We start from the raw sequence: 17,592 nt of genomic DNA, 5'->3' as shown, positions 1-17,592 counted from the left end.
TCACTTTAAACTTATGTTAGGTCCTAAGAATCTTTATACCTCCTTGCATTGAAAAAAGGAGACAACAGCAATAAAGACAACTTGAGGACGGGTGTGAGCTGCAATCCAGACTGGCCCAGGGCTGGGGACAGGAGCTGGGCTTAGTTCTGCACTCATCTCCAAAGAGTAAAACAGTAACACGAGTTCTAGAGCGAGTACAAAGCTGCAATTCATCCAAACAGCTCTGTTCATATCGTGAAGAGTGGGCTGTAATTCAACCACTGTTCTTGGACCCTGGCAAGGGAAATGATCTGTGTTGGAGCAAGATATGATGGAGAGACATGGATCTGTAGGGCTAATGGTGGGGACAACCTCTGCCCTGGGTAGAGCTCCCGTTTCAAGTCTGACATCTCAGAGAGGAGTTGGGTTTAAAGTGCAGAGAGATGCAAGAGAGTATCATGTAGGCACTCACTAAGTGCTCTGATAGCACCAGTCTGATAGCACCAGTCTGATAGCACCACAAAAGACAGGAAGCACTAAAATACAGTGAGTAAAATCCTAACCCTTACTGAAAACAATGGAATTCTTACTCTTACGGCTTCAGCAAGCTCAAGATGGAGTGTCTTGTATCCCTGACTACTTTTGACTCAAAAGGCTGCATAACCTCAGATGTATACAGGAGTCCTGCTCTCCACTCCATCCTTCACACAAAGTTTGTTCCAAATCCTGTTTCTGTACCAACCCTATCCAGTCTCATGGTGCTCTTACAAGTAAAAAAAACCAAAACAACAACAACCCCCCCAAAAAAACCAAAAAACAAACAAACAAACAAAAAAAAACCAAAAAAAACCACAAACAAAACAAAACAAAAACCATTCAGTCTCATTATCTGATTGACTTCTAAGAACTGGAGGGAGATCAGACCAAGCAATCCCTCAGCAAGCTCTACTGGACGAAATGATTTCTGGTTTCTGCCATCTCATGAAAATGGGTCTTGTTAAAAATATCTACTGCTGTTAAAAAGCTTCCATTTCATTAACCTCAGAGAAAAATTAGGTTTCATAAAATAAACTATATTATTCTGGGGAAAAGAGAGAGAGGATTGTTCTTTAAAATGAGAAAGAAGATCAGTCTCTACTAGTTGCTCTAAAAAACATGACTTGGAATGTTGGACATAATTATACTGAGTTTTCTGCAGGAATTTCAGAGATGTTCATCCTCCGCTATCAGTTTTCACAAGCTTTTACAGCAAATCCTCTCTTTAAATTAAGCCTTTCATTTATGTGCGTCCCTCCAAGCCCACTCCACAGTGGGATAACTGTTGGGAATTGAAAACATCAGATGAAAGCCAAGATTAAAAGATTAAGTAATGTCTCTACCTTTGCTGAATTACTTTGCCAGAGGCCCTCCTCCGTGGAGGTACCCATAACCTTAGTCAAGGTAATCACTTTGCAACTCTTGTCCTTTAATGGTAGCAAGCCATCCAGTGGCTGGTGATTTAATATATTAAAGTAAAAAGAATTAATGAAAAATGTAAGGATGTCAAATTATGATAAAATGATTGGCTCCTCGAGATGCCTTTTTCTGTTTTGTTTTTTTTTTTTTAAGGTGGATGAGTGGATTACTTTGGTATCCAGTCTGTAGAATCAGTTTCAAGTCTTATTAGGTATGCTTTGGAATCCACCACATTGTAGCAACTCATGAAGTTCCAGTACTGAGACCTACTAGTCCGTGATTTACATACAAATAGGTGTAACACCCTAAGAAGTAGCACAGGTTCATTAACTCTTCTGCTGCATCTTGTTTGCATAAAAGTCTCTGCAAGTCTGGCAACAGCGCTGATACCACCGCATGTCTTGGCACAGGTTCTTCTCGCGGATCACCCTGCAGTACACTGTCCACTGGTCGCCTGTGCACTTGTACGTGAGAGCAGCTTTGGACAAGAAAAAGGAGAAACTACCAGATTAGTCAGAGAACAGCATTGCGAGTGTGATCAAAATCACTGCACATGAGGAAAGAAAGGGCCAATCTCGCTGTCGGCACTGGATCAGATGATGGTTCTACTGAAATATCAAGCTTTTGGAAGCGCTCGCTGCAAGGGTGTAGCTGGACATGACTGCAGGAGCACAGGACTCCTCACATTGTCCCTGTTTCGTCTCAGTGACAAACAGGCCTGGACGAACAAACCATCTAAAGCGCTGGTGTAGATTTAAGCCCCTGAGCACCTCACAGTGGTCAGTGGGAAGCTGTGTGCTCCCAGGAAGGCTTTGCCAAGGCGCGCTGTCAGGAGTGGCCATCGTCCTCTGGGTGGAAAATATTTTTACAGAGCAGCAAAATCAAACCCAGTTTGATGGATGTAAAACTAAATTAATAGCAACTGAAACTAATAGTTCTTACTGCAGCAAAACCAGTAGGACAACAGTTAGCTATTGGGATGGGGGTTTGGATGGCAAAACTTGACAAAAATTCACATATGTAGTGAGTGCTTTTTATGGCATGTCATTTATAAATTGTATGTAGTGTTCTTACAAATGCTGTGATAATTGCAAAATCTTCTAAATGATTATTGTGTTCTCCAAAGTTGGGAAAAAATGGTCAAATTAAAGACCTCATCTCTGAGGAAAGCGATTAGCTCTGAGTCTGAGTGCCAAGCACCAGAAAATGATGGCAGCAAAATGGGTAGGAATGTTTATCCCTGAAGCTTCATTCAGTTGGAAAAGATGCAAAAGTTTGACAGAATCTGATGAAATGAAGTTGAGCTGTCCCAGAAAAAAAGGAACATGAAACCAATTACAAAAAAACCCAAACAACTGATTGTGAGAAAAAAAACTGAGTGGAAGTTACCATCCTAAACACAGCGAGGGTAGAATTATTATATTTCTGAGTCTGCTAGCAGTGGAGGGGCTTTTCAAGGGGGTCAGATCTGCAGCATTCCCCACTAGCTATGGGTCCAACCAGGCAGAGTGTTCAGAAAACGTGATGTAGCTGAATAAATTATACGTCTTGCAAGAACATCTGAGATATATCTTATGAATCTGAGACGAGAGATTTTATAATAGAAAGACACTGAGCCACAAACAAAGTTCGGGCTCTCATAGTTTAGAGGTCCAAGGTTCCTCATGTGTTGTGAAGTAAGACAGGAACCATGTCCAGGAATTGACATGGGTCAGGTTCTGAGGGACAGAATGAAACCCCTGCCGAATGTGTCTTCACTGAGGGACACTGGACACAGATGGAAAAGTCAGGTGAGGTGAACTCCACACTTAAATACTTCTGAAAACGCTACTTGGGATGAAAAACACTCTGGCGTCAGGACAAGGCAGTATGGGTTTTGTAGACAACCGGCATTTGTTTCTGTGTAATTTTTTTTTGTGAGGTTTCCATTGCAGCAAACAGAAAATTTTGTTTAAAGATAATCCAATGAGAACTTGTTTAGAAGCAGGAAGAACAAAACACTCGATTTATCTTTCTGCTAATATCAAATACCATTGTTTCTGGCCCTAGTGATTCCAATCCCAAATTACTTGCAGATTATTTTCAGCAGGGACTTGAACCTCCTCAGTCTTTTAAGCACATGAGCTTTTTATTGCTTTGTCCTAAAATGTGAATTAAGATGCATTTCTTGTCTCATCAGTGTATCAAGGGCTTACTTTTCAAATTAAATGTTTCACTTCCACTATATTCTTACTGCTAAAATATCTGGGAAGTATTCTCATATGTTCTTAAAGAAAAGGGGTTTGAAGCTCCTCAGTATGACTGCATTTGTAAGAAAAACCCATATTCTTTTAAACATCTGTTAAACTTTTAGGAAACAAATTTCAGTTCAGAAGCTTCAAGTCCAGTCCTAGTTTAAGTATTATTTAATACTGGACAATGTTATTAGAAAATGGTTCACTGTTACTTAGCAGCTCTGGCTCTTCATGTGTATCAGAGGCTTCTCAGCCTACAAGATGGCTCTGCTGAGAGGGTGGAGGTTGTTCTTTCTGGTAAACTCTTTGCAGCCTTGTTTACAACCCAGCCTCTTGTACGGAAAAGTAATGGCAAGCACCGAATGTGGTTGTGTCAGTGTAGGTGATGGCTGAGTTTAGCTTCATCTTACTGGTGATGATGTGTGAAATGTGAAGAAACCTGTTTGGTTCTTGGTGCTGTGGTTGAACACACAGGGCTTAAAGTTTGGAAGTATATATTTTCATCCCCTTCTAAACTGAGAAAATATGAAGTGGAAAATCATGGATTCCCACAATTTTTTATTAACAGAAGCATTCTTAACTAGAGCCATTTCTTAAACACACTGTTAAGGTGTTTTGAGAAACAGATGACTTATCACCATATTCTCATCTCAGCCAGGTACATGGGGTTGCAGGGAAGGTGAGGAGGACAGTGACAGAAAATCAAAGGGTTCACAGAAAGAGGCTAGATGCTCTCTTGCCTCCCTGGGTGAATTAATGCATGAAACCACGTTCTTGGCAGCAAGTGAAAAGGAACAAAACAGCAATGCTCTCACTTGTCAAGGTCATGTACTTTTCTTGAGGCACAGGTGAATAAATTATCCTACTTTACACTCACCACAGCAAAAACAGGGTTTGATGGTGTTTACGAAGAGAAAGACATGCCTGTCAGCTCCCTCATCTCTGCAATCAGTCAATCAATCACCCACCATTTGTGTGCTCCTGTTAGTCTCTCAGGTCTGTCCACTACTGAGTGGTCCAGCTCGGGCCAAGTGTGGGGCAGGGATCGATGGATAAGAGAGGACCTAGCACACTAGATCTTTAGTCTAGAGTCTGACTGGGGGGCCCTGTTCTAATTTCTGTCCCTGAGCAATCCTCTGAAGCCCCGCTTCTATCACACTGGACACACTGGGACCCTGGACTTTGTCTGGTCCTTTGCAGGTGGCATCTTCCCCCCAACACCCCTCACTCACCAAGTCTGGGCGAGGTAATTGTGTTGACGTTTATCTTCTCATTGCAGACCTCTTGGTGGCACTGCCTGTAGGCTGCTGGCTTGGAGAGGACAGGGCACTCATTGCCGTGGCGCCCGGTGACCTTGTGCATACACTGGACCACTCGTGACTGGAGGCCCTTCCCACAGGTTGAGGAGCACTGGAGGAGAGAAGGCACTGAGATATGGCCCAAGAAAAGTAGCTTCAAAATCACATACACACATATGCCAGAAAAATCACTGCCAGAGCTGAAGTGTGCAGGTCACTATGGTGCTGCAGACTCAACCACAGGGGCATCGTGTCAACCAGGGACCCTTCATGCTGCTGTTGCATTTGTCCATTATGATTTTGCAGCTTCAGGGAGTGCTGTAAGCAGAGGAACTGTCCCGGCACAGGGAAAAAAAGCTGTCGTCTTTCTGTGTGGACTTGCTCTGAGTCCACCTACACCAACTGTCCCTGTGGATGCCCATGAGGTTCAAGCAGGCAGAGATGCAATTCACTCCCCCAGCCACAAAGAGGCAAAGCTGGAAAACGTTTACTGCTTAATTATGGACCAGCAGCTTCCGCCTCCCTCTCTATGAGGGACCCAGTAGCGCTGGTTGTCTTGGTTTAAAAGCCCTCTCCAAGACTTGGATGGTCTAACAAGGCTTCCTCCACAGACAAGATGATCATTGCCAGGCACTGATATAAGATAAAACCAAGGATTACACAGCAGAGGCAGGCAGGTCCTACTGCATGCCCAGACCTCTAGAGAAGCTTAGTTTCAGTATACAAGAGAACACATCAGGTATTCAAGCATACACTCTCATCTATCCTTACTAACTGTCTGGCACTTGTCTGTCTTCCTGGAAGCAATTGCAAATTGTATTCCATGAGTTTTGGCTTCTATTAGCCAGGAAGCCCAGCCTGTTTATATGCTCCTTGTTGTCATACAACTGGAGTCCCTACCTCTGCCTCCCTCTTCCTTTGGCCCAGTCACTTGTGATTTACAACGTCCTACTTGCACACTGTTCCATTTTAGTAAAGCAAACACAGTGAGCACAGTGAGGTGCACCAGCTGGAGTTAATAAAAGAACCTTGTATTTAAAATAAAGAAACAATGGGTTGCAGAACTTTGGTAAGAGTCCTGTTTCTGCAAAAGCCACACACAAGGAAATGATGGGAGAGAGGAGGAGGTGAGGGAAAACTCAGGAGATATAATTAGGATGATGTAAAAAAAGATCTTGTTTGCTGAACAAAGTCAGGGCACTGGAGCTCTCTCACTGAAAAACACCATCACCTCAGAGCAGTGACTCTTAAAAAGGGCATCAAAAGGCTCAAAAGATGAGCACCATTGAGGTTGGACTGAAATTCAAGTACGAAGGATGTGTACACAATGTAAGACTGGGACCCAGGGGTGAAAGAACACATGTAGGCCTCCACCTTTCCCATCTACGGGGAAGTACAGGAGAGCTACTGTCATTTTGTTCTGTTAGTGTCACAAGAAACTCCTGCTGCTTCCCAAAGAACATCTGACAGAAGCAGCACAGGTTTGCTCGGGGTGGAGCACAGGGAACTTTTCCTTCCTGGGTGAATCACTGAAAGGCCTGAGAAAAAATCACCTCAGATGCACAGGACCATGTAAAACAGAACTGATGCAGTCCTGCTTCAGACAACCCAGTGCAGAAATAACTTCACACTATGCAAACAGTTTATTTCTACATAAGAGGGGCTGCAGGACCAGTGAATCCCATTGTCAAAAATAACACAGACTCTTCATCTAATTTTCTTCTTTAGTCACTCACATTAATGACTGTTAACTAAACAGGCTTCTTGTATTCGGTGTACTCATCAAATTTGTATTTGCTCTTCTCTTAATTTTCCCCCTATATTCCACCTGCTCTTTATTGCTATTCTTTCTCTCAGTTCATTTCTCTGGGACTGAATTTCTCTGTTCTGATGCAGATCCCCTCTTGACTTTGTCATTGGGTCACCCTGGTGTGCAGCTTACCTCTGTGTTTCCAGCTCTGCAGCCCCCTCCAGGACCTGATTATTGTATTATGAAGGTAGCAGTTGTGCTTTATTAAAATTTTACATGTATTTTTGAGCTCCTGTTTGTTGTTGTTGTGTTTATTTCTTTCCCCTTTTCTTTACCTTCTTATTTCCATTTAGGATCAACACACTAGATTACAACAGATTTTTTACACTTAGACTTCCAGATGTTGAATTTACATGAGACTTTTGTCACTGTCTATTAATACCTCAACAATGGTTATGGTATTTAGGATTGTGCTGAACGAGCCCTTCCCTCGTATGCCCTACAGTGAGCTATTCCAAGAGCGATCATTACGGTCCCTTATTTAAAACGCCTTCATAATGTGAGTTTCTGCAGTGAGATGCAGGCATTTCACTAGCATTGGGTGTCCCTCTGCTCTTCCCACTGTGTAACCTCAGTGACTTCTACCAGTCTGGAAACCAGTCAGGCATGGCCATTGCGTTTGGATTTAAAGTTAACATTTTTTATCCTGATAAACACAACTATTAGGCCCTTCCACTTCACTAGTCATATGCAACCTCTAATCCTCAGGATTTCAATGGCACTTTCAGTCTTTTGGGAGCTTTACTAATCCTCACAAAACTCTTTGCAAGGGGAGTGAATTGTACATCCATTTTACAAACAGAATTGCTGTTACCACACTGGCATAAAAATAACGTGTCCAGACCATGGGGTTCCTTCACATGATTGTATTATAGTGAGTCTGAAACCTCCACCTCTGCCTTTTAGGCACTCCCTGTGCTTACCAATGCTCTTAAGAAATGGGGAATAAAAGAAAGAAGGAAATAAAGGAAAAATAATTTTCCTCCTAAGGTGAATAAGGTTTTCAGATACCAACATACAAACACTCGCCCACCTTTGCCTGTGTTCCTGTCTCTGCATTTGTTAACCAGCAAGGAGGGCAAGCAATGAAAATTTTTCCACAGACACTGCTAACTCCAATCCTTAGTGTGGGGGACTACGGTGGGTCCGTGGATTCCCTGACGGAGGGCACGGGAACAGAAATTAGCCTTGAAGATATGAAGGCCTACCCATGAGAAAGATGGGAGTAAAGGAGTATCCGAAGATATTAAGGATGTACCCGTGAGAGAGAAGGGAGTAGAAGAGTAACACTGATGATAGCAAAATTAGCCAATGAGATGTTACTGCTGTAACTTGTAACCAATAGTGAAGAGACACATGAATTGGTAAAACTCTATAAAAATGCACTTGTGGCAATAAATGGCATCTACTACTTTCATCCTGGAAGAACTTGGTCCATGTCGTTTGTCCGTCTCAACCACGACACCTTAGACAAATAACAGCAAAGTTTTTGCCCGAAGCAGTTTCATTCCTTCTCCTGAGAGACTGGGATCATCACCTATGCTACGCAATTAGCTTTTCACAACCAGGAAGACAGATTTTAACATCTTTCTTGAGCTCTTTGGGGCCTGGCAGCTAGAGGAAGGTTGGACATCTGGCTTATTTTAAGACAAAATTTTCAACTCTGTACTTGGATGGTCTCTTTCCTAGGAATTTCACTAGGAAATAGGAATAAATACAAAATACATACAAAGGGGTGATTGTTACTCATGCTGCACTATGAAAAGAGGACATCATTAAGAGGCATAAAAATCAAACACCAACTGCATAGCAAAATCCCATGAACACCTTCCCTCCTACTCTGGACAGCTAAACACACTGCTATGGTCTCCCTATTCCTAAATATTTATGAAGCAATAAGCATATCCACAGAACAATTTTCAGGGTTAGATTCACTCTGTGCTCTCTGATATAGAACCCTCAGGCTTGGACACAGGTTATGAGGAGTTTGAGTTGGGAATGCTGGGAGGCTCCAGTGCTGCACGCTGAAACTGCACTCATCGTATTGAAATTGCTGTTGATGGAAACTGGACTTTTGGGGGCAAATATTGAGTTCTTACATTGCTATTAACAAACACGGCCTGAAAATCAGAAAAGCCTTTCTAAGCATTCATGCAATTCTCAAGAAACACACGTTTTGATGCCATGATGAAGTAAAGTGATCTGTGAGTGTGGAAGACTGGTTCTGGAACCTGGTTTGAGCTGCGTGGGTCTCCACCTGCTACCTGAGCTGCTACATGAGTACAGAGAGAAAAACCCACCAGGAACTTGCCTACTCTGGGAATTTGGGAACTTGGACAAGTGGTTGAATAGAGATGCTGATGTCAAACAAAGAAGTGTTTTTTTCCTTCCACCATGTATAGCCAGTGATATCACCATCAGAAAAATGCATACTCAGAATTCATGTAGTTTAACCGTAACGCACTAAACTGACAATACAGTCATTGTAAATTGGAAATCCACCCACATGCAAAGATCAAAGGATTGTTCAGCACCGCAAGAAAAAGAGGGTTAATGAACAGTTACAAAAAGGGAACCTAATGAGAGCCCTTGTAACTCCCAGTTCAAACACTGCTTGAGAAGGCACAAGGAATACAAAAATGCCTCCATTCACATTCTTTGGCAGTAACAAGCAAGCCAGTGGGGATATCCAGAAGGAAATAAACTCACAAATTGTCAAGGCAGCAGCTGCATTCATCAGCTTAAAGAAGATTTACTCACTGAAAAACTCCAACCTTAAGACCAAGCTATGATTTTTCAACTGGAATGCTATTTCCACCTTAGGATACTGATATGAAAGCTTGAACTCTAGCAAAGGTGCTGACAGATGTCTAATTGCTTTGAAAGCAAATGCCTCAGGAGAATATTAGGTATTAAACCAGAATGAATTTACAGTAAGTGCTGAGATATGTCAGGGACTTCATCAACTCCTGATCTACAAAGGACAGGCAGAGAAAGAGAGAGGAATACGAATGAATGAAGCCAGGGCAGGGCTGTTGTTGGGCGGCTGGAGGAACACACAGGAGAGATCAGTGCAAAGAACCCTGTGTTGAGGCTTAATTAAGGGGACAGTAGAAAGTCCAGATTTACCACAATAGAGGACAGGCTGTGATCTGCTGAGGTTTGAACGGGATAATGAACCACTGCTTATGCCTTAGCTGAGGGCTGCTGGGTAGGCAGGGATGCATTCAGACCACGTGTCACTTTTAAAAATATCGCTTTTCTAACCGCGAAGAGATAGATGTTAGTCTTTTTTGTTAGGAGAGACTTGCTTTTTCCAGCAGAAGGCCATAGCACCCCTTCAGTCCATCCTGACCATACTCCAATATTTAGAAAGCTGATCTGTTGGAGGGAGATACAGTTCAAGATGACTGTCAGAACTAAGCTGAAGGCAAGATTTTTTTTTTTCTTTATTAATCGTTCTGCAGTCATCTGATATTTAAAGATACTGGTTTGTCCCCAATTTGCTGAAAGTTGCTGAAGCCAAGGATAACACTATGGCTAAAGCTCCAATATTCAGAGATAGAGTCACGCTTTACTGACTTCAGAGTTCAAGTATTTCAAGGTGTTAAGATAGGGTAGAGTGTTTTTTTCCCCCAGGGGTCTTATTTCTTGCCTCTATGAAAGTCAGAAAGAAAGCAAGACAAGTTCCTATTAATAACATTCTAACACAGCATCTGAGATGAAGGACAAATGTCCTGTAATTGCTCCCTTCCTGAGACCTTAATAGTATACATGTGTGTGCTCTGAAAGTCAGTGCTCCACACACCTTAACATCAGCCTTTTTATGAAAAGCAGCATGCAATGTGCTTTCATAAACACCAGGTCAATTTTCACCATGGCATCATGCTAAAGAAAGAGATTTCTGTCTTTTCACTGATAAGATCTAATTAGCCCAAAGCTAACTGTAAGCTGTTTTTCAAGCTTCCTTGTTATTTTCTTTTCTTTTCTTTTTTTTTTTTTTTTTACCTTCTTTTTGAACCCCAGATCTGTAAAGAGAACATATCTGGTCTTGCTTGCAACAATCTTTCATTTAGAAACTTTTGTGAAATGACTGATTTGTTTAATTTAGCCAAGAAAAAAATGCATATCCTTCTGATTCAGTATGTGAAGAAACAATAAATTACAGCAGAAAATGCCCATGGCTGATGTGACAGTATCTTAGAAGGAAAAGAAAGAAGCAATCTTCGCAAACCGCCTACAGCTGTGCTTTCAAATGGCATGACCCTAAGGAACAAGACCTGACCAGTACATCCAGCATGTCTCACTTCATAATTAAGCTTGACTTTGCTATTCTGAAAAGCTCCATTGTGTGCAGAGAGTTCAGAGATTAAGAACTGAATGCATGAATATTCTGGGTAGTGACAGTGCCCCTAAGTGCTTGTGCAGTGCAGCCCAGGTGGATGTTAATGAGGAGATGTCATTTAATTCATTATACCAATCAGGCGGAATTTACTTCTCATAAGCTTTCAAACTGGATTTCAAGAACAGGATCAAGCAGAGATATGAAATAATAAGGTATTGCCTACAGGGTGCCATATTATAGCAAGACACCTACAGCACGTGTGCAGTGCTTCGATTTGTGGCAGGTACAAAGTGAAAATACTCCATAGCTTATTCCACCTGAAAAACTGCAAGGAAGTGATGCTGAAAAACACCTTATTTAAAAGGCATAATCAAGCTAATTTTAAATATGCCAGATAGTAAGGGACAACACAAAAGTCAGGCCGACTGCTTGAGAATTTACCCTGCTCCTCAGCAGCGTATGCTGCTGCCGCTCAGTGATGCTTTTATGGGCTACATGAGCTACAGTCCCACATCGGCTCCTGTCACAGGTGTTAGCCTGAAAGAATGTCTTGCGAACCAAAACTCCACTGAAAGCATATTTTAGTGATTCATCAGTTAATGACCAATGCTACATAAATGCAATTTATTTTTAAAAAGTAATTAAACTCAGGACTCCCTTGGGATTACTTTAACTTCAGCAAGAGGCTGCTTATCTCTCTCATCTCAGTCCTGCCTGAGAGTTTTCTAGACAGGGAGCTGCTCAGCTTTGAACTGTACGATGCTGAACTAACACGGCATTTCATCTCTTCGCACAGTCAAACAAGGGATCACCAGCAGGCTGATATTAATTGCTCTTTAAAGATGTTCTGGAAGATTGTCACCTTAATGTCTCAGTCATAAATCTCATAAGGTTGTTGGAAAGACTGCAAAATGATTGCAATCACTGCTAGTGATACGTATTAGGTGCTGTAAGGATTTAAGGGGGAAAGACCTGTTCAGATGAGTAGTACAAACTTTAAATAGTGAATTAAATATTGTTCATATTTTTAAAAACATGCTGTAACATCTCAGAGTAACTCAGAGTAAATGAATGCCGATATGTAAATAGGCTTGTCTTTCATGCTTTCTTCCTTTTCATGTTAAAAAAAAGACTAAAGTAGTCATAGTGGAATTCCATTTCCAATCCACTGATCTTGGTTGGGAGGCTTCAATTCTCCATCAAAAATATGCACTTCATGAACTAGGCATTTAAATGTAAATTATCAAAAAGGAAAAGTTATTCTTTCAATTAATAGATCACTGGAGGCTGTGACAGAACATGCTCTACTTCAAACAAAACACTGATGAATAGGATCTTTTTGCAGCACATTCTCCTTTACTAAGGAACCATCAAAACAATTTGTACTGTGGATGTTCCCAGAAACTCCAGCAAAGATGAGCTGTGCAAATTGTTGTGCAAACAAGGAGCAGCCATTGCCTCAAAGGCATGAGCAGGACTTGGTTTCTGTAGCTTACTGTGGCCAGGGGGATGACACGGCCATCCCACACTGCAGTCAGCATCTCTTCACTTTCCATACCAAGGTTTCCAACTACAGCTGCATAGACCAAGGCTGGTAGTTAGCACACATCTAGACAGAGATTCAACCTTGTTTTAGTGCCATTACACAACATTTTACACCTCTGAACATGGCTAAATGTTTCATAGATAGGGGGACAAAGGTGGGATTCATCTTACTGAACTAGGTCTGTTCACATTCTCTTTGCAGTCAGCAGAGATCACCACATCAGAGGGCAATTCAGCCTTTGCTAAAGAAAGGAGATAAAACTACTACCTGATCACACACCAGAGGAACAAACCATGGGGAACCACAACTAGTAGTACAACTTGGAGCAGTCCATAGGGGCAGCACATATGTTTAGGACACTGATGCTCTGGCTTCTTGTCATGCCCAGGACCAGAGAAGCAGAGGGTTTGAATACTAAAGCTTGTTGAGTCCTCTCCTGTCATATCCAGCTCTACCACCTTCTGGAGAACAACTGATTTGCATCAGTGAGGCCTGCAGACGATCTTCCAACATCGGTTTCTAGCTGTGGTGCTGAATGTACATGAGGAGGCGTCAATCGTGAAGTCATTTGCTGAGCCAAAGTGAGTAAGAGGCAGGAAAGGGTCTGTCAGCTGTGATGTGTGACTGCAGTTTTAAGTGACCATCCCTCCCACGCAGTTTTCCCTCAATTCAACAAGAAAAGTTATTTTCTCCAAGGTAGAGAGGATGAACTTAGTTATGACCTTTATGAAGAATTAACAAGTTGTCCATAGTTTATCATAAACAGATGGCAGGTCAAGCCATGAATTTGAAATGAATGTTAGAACAAAGGACGGTTTGCTTCTATATTTATAACAGCTTTGGATATACCTCTCAAACCACAGCTGTCCTTGATTTACTCTTCTTATCATGTAATGTGAATTAATCATTAAAAGTGAGGCCTATACAGGATTTTGTTGATGTTCCCAAACATTTGGAACTCAGAAAACATGCCTTCCTGGCACTGGAAGATTGTAGAGTAATTTTTTTATTTAATTAAAAAAAATCCCAACAAACACACACACACAAAAACAACCAAAAAACCCCCAACAAAAACCAAAACCCAACCCCAACATGTCTTTTTGGTGTACTATAAGTCTAGAGGTTTTATCTCTTAGAGAATACAATCTACTGTAATCCTGCCAAAACAATTAATTTGCAATTACAAAATCCTTGTTACCACCCACTGTGATGAATGACTGCTGATCTTCAGTATGAAACACCTCAATGTCTGGCACAAAACCAGTATTTTTCTTACAGGAAATTACATTTTTTTTCCTCCCTTTTGTTAGTATCCTCTTGGGATGAGAACCTACAGCCTGTGTTTCATAGACTAGGCAAATAGTGTAAAGCAGTTGGCAACTAGTGATGTCCAAGGATGGCAGGTGGCTATAGGTAATTTTTCAGATGTGCTTTATCACTGCTGACACTATTTAGCAGCAAGAATATTGTTTAACATCACACTTTGCCAAGCTGATCCTTACTAGTGCTTTCTAGTTTCTGGGGTGTACAATCTTTCTGAATCCAGTGGAAGTTGTGCCAGGTGGTCATATGAGATGTGAAGTGATAGAAAAAGACTTCTCCTCCACTTCCTCTCCTGGCTGATGCCTGGTTTGATATGTCATAAATTTCTGTTTTCACCTGAGAGCACGAATCTGTGATCGTTCCTATGCAAAACCCAAAGATCTTGCACAATCTGTCAGGTCAGATTCTGATCTGCAGGGCATTGGCATAAGCCTGCATTAACTTAAGTGGTTGAATTAATCTGGATTTACACTAATGTAATAGAGACCGATATCTGACCCACAGTGCTGAGTGAGATCCGTGGCTTGTGGCCAACGGGTTGTAGGGAAGAATGAAAGACAGTTACCCTGGATTTACATTGGGTTATCCAATATTAATACAGGCCTTAGTATTTACAGAGGACCTACTGTAACTGCAAAGAAAAAATATGTCAAAGCCAATATACTACAAGGCTTCTATGTATCTTTCTTCATCTAAAAATCTTTTCATTGGGCTATGTAATATAATAGGTTAATGAGCTAAATTGTTGCCTGAGGGACCCAAGTTGCATGTTTAAACTACCCACGAAGCTGAAAATGCATCCTTGTGGAAGTCAGCACTAAGGATGGAGCTAGTGTATCTTGCTTGTAATTCTACCTCTACATTTGCACCGTAGTGCTTTCCCTGCTTCATTATTATCAGAGCAGAAGAGGAGAGAGCTGAGGACGTGTTTGGTGGCACAAGCACCAAACAGTCACCGGGGAGACCTTATTGTGGCCTTTTGGTACTTAAAAGGGCCGATAAGAAAGATGGGGACAGACTTTTTAGCAAGGCCTGTTGTGATAGGACAAGGCGTGAATGGTTTTAAACTAAAGGAGGGGAGATTCAGGTTAGACATGAGGAAGAAATTGTTGCCCCTGAGGGTGGTGAGAGCCTGGTCCAGGTTGGCCAGAGAGGTGTTGGATGCCCCATCCCTGGAGACATCCCAGGCCAGGCTGGACGGGGCTCTGAGCAACCTGAGCTGGTGAAGATGTCCCCGCTCATGGCAGGGGTGGCACGGAATGAGCTTGGAAGGTCCTTTCCAACCCAAACTATTCTATGGTTCTGCGATTTTTTGGACAGATGTTTTCCAATGTGTGAGTCACGTCAGGCTCCAGTGCAAAGCCCAAATCCCACAGCTGGTCCCTTCAAGTGCAGCCGAAAGCAGAAGAATGGTACAGACCCTCCCAGAGAGCCACGTGCATGAAGACACACTCTCTTCACTAGTTGCCTGCATTCTTCACAAGAATGTAATCCTTGACATAAAGTTTGTCAGCAAAATGCAATTCATCATGAAAGAATGAACTACTGTCTTGCTAAAGCATCGAGAAACATATTTTCAGCAGCCAAGGAGTCTGAGGCAAGTGTTGGGAAACTGAGAAACCTATGTTTGTTCTTTTCAGCTACAACAAAAATGTAAAAACGCTTCCAGTATTTGAACATTTAACAGCTCAGATTTCAAACAAGAAGGAACTATTTCAAAATAGAAAGAGTGTGTGAGATGTTTGTTTCTTTAACTGAATGCAAAATGGATGTGGAATTTCCTTTTGGAAGAAATGATTGAATGGGATGGGGCTGGATTCCTGTTTGTATATTGCATCATATATAAAAAAGGATGATATAATGAATTGTAATTCTGAAGAATCCAGGCAACAATGAAAAATGATTTCAGGTTAACACCTTCAGTGTGTCTCTTATCTTTCTACTAGGTTTAAAGACTCTCAGGCCAGGAGCAAAGTTGTTATATAACTCATAATAACAATGCTGCGTTGGTGCTAACGAAATGTTACAAATAATACATCCCTTTAAGACAAGGGGTTTAAAAGAAAAGTTGCAGTAGTGCAGCAAAGTTGCAAGTTGAATAGCAGTGGTAATGGAGGTTACACATGGTTACTAGCACCAGAACAATACTGTCTCTTTAGATTACAGTACAGTCTCAAGCACGGACTAACAAAGGTAACCTCAAAGACACTAAAATGACTTTACAGACCTGGTCCTATGTGCTTGCAAAGTGAACTAGATATATCAGTTCCTCATGCAACACTTGAAATATGCTGCAAATACATTGGGAATATACAAATATCACAGCCAAGACTGCTTGCTGAATCTGCTCAATTAGCACCAAATGCTTTCCACAGCTATAATACATAGTAAGGACCATCTGCAAATAAACCTGACTGAAAATGGAATAAAATTCCTCTTCTTCAGAGTGTGGACAGAGCTGCAGAGCCATTACTAAGGCCAGTGGACAAGTTTTTGGCTGGTAGTACAGGTTAAAGATCAGCACGGCCATGTCTCCAGCCCTTACCTCTGCTACGCAGAAGTGGATCCAGGGTCTGAGAACATAAACCCACAACTCGTTTGGCATAGATTTGGAGATTTTACATCTGCCCACTCTTGCAACTTCTGAATGCAACAGGTTCCAAGATCTTATATAAGATAACCACATCTATTGTTGTCAGACTCAAGGTGAGTTATGTATATAGGGCTGGGAGGTCCTTCGGGAAGTTATCTGTCTTCTCATGCACAGAGTTCATGTATTCTATAAATACTACTACTAATCATTACCACCCAAACAGTCTGTTCTATTTACAAGCTGTATTTAGACTTGACTTTTTAAATGAGGTTTTGCCTCTTTCTTACATTACTTCCTGGTATCTTTAAAAGATCTTGTTTGGGGAAATTAAGGATTGGAGGCCAAGTAATCATGCAAGCTGTTTGCACATAAAGCATCAAAGCCCCTTATTTTAATATCTGATTATTACTACTGTTAGATAAATCTTGCTTCCCTGATGATTCTTAATAAGTAACATATGCACCATGCATTAATTGCAAAAAAGTTGTTGCTTGTTCTGAGATCAAATTGTATTAAAAGAAGTTTCCCCTCTCAGTCAGCACAAAGCTCTCGCACAGTGACTTTTACAGCACAAGCAACAAATGTTTTACAATAGAATTTTGCCCTGAAAGTATGAATTTTAAGGAGTTCACTACAATCTAACTGCCACAGACTTTGTTTTTCCTTGAAGAAGGAACTGTTTTAAGCCAGACAACACCAAAGAGGAGTTTGCTGATAGCTGTCAAGGCTCTCCTCCTAAGTCTAAGCCCTGCATTAAAGCTTCTGGATCCTCATGATGAAAATCCCTCACCCAGGATTTGCAAAGAACTGAATTCCACACCAAACATCTCGGCTATCTGGGTTTCTGGGACAATACATTTTCTTCAAAGAACTGTATCTACCCATACGCTTTTCCAGCAATCCAATTTTGCCTTTTGTTTATCCCTCTACTCACAGAATAAGAATCTAATTCTGTGATCTAAGTGTCCAGTCAGAATTAACCAATATGTCTAGAATTTTAAATGCTCAT

General features: G+C 41.5%; 1 protein-coding gene across 2 annotated transcripts in view; it reads right to left on the bottom strand.

Annotated features, from left to right (window-relative positions):
- Positions 1-832: 832 nt before the first annotated feature.
- The window catches only part of ADAMTS17 (ADAM metallopeptidase with thrombospondin type 1 motif 17), a 178,226-nt gene continuing 161,466 nt past the window's right edge, over positions 833-17,592 (bottom strand). For both annotated transcript variants that reach the window (XM_065847356.2, XM_065847357.2), the window contains 2 exons: positions 4,901-5,078; positions 833-1,912 (listed from right to left, as the gene is read on the bottom strand). In XM_065847356.2, the coding sequence (XP_065703428.1) occupies positions 1,761-1,912; positions 4,901-5,078 (330 nt within the window). In that variant the 3' untranslated portion in view covers positions 833-1,760. The remainder of the gene's footprint in view (positions 1,913-4,900; positions 5,079-17,592) is intronic.

This window comes from Patagioenas fasciata, chromosome 12 (genome assembly GCF_037038585.1).
Source record: "Patagioenas fasciata isolate bPatFas1 chromosome 12, bPatFas1.hap1, whole genome shotgun sequence".
In the NCBI taxonomy this organism is placed as follows: Eukaryota; Metazoa; Chordata; class Aves; order Columbiformes; family Columbidae; genus Patagioenas; species Patagioenas fasciata.
The sequence above is the reverse complement of the archived record's forward strand: the minus strand, read 5'-3'. Positions and strand labels throughout refer to the sequence as shown.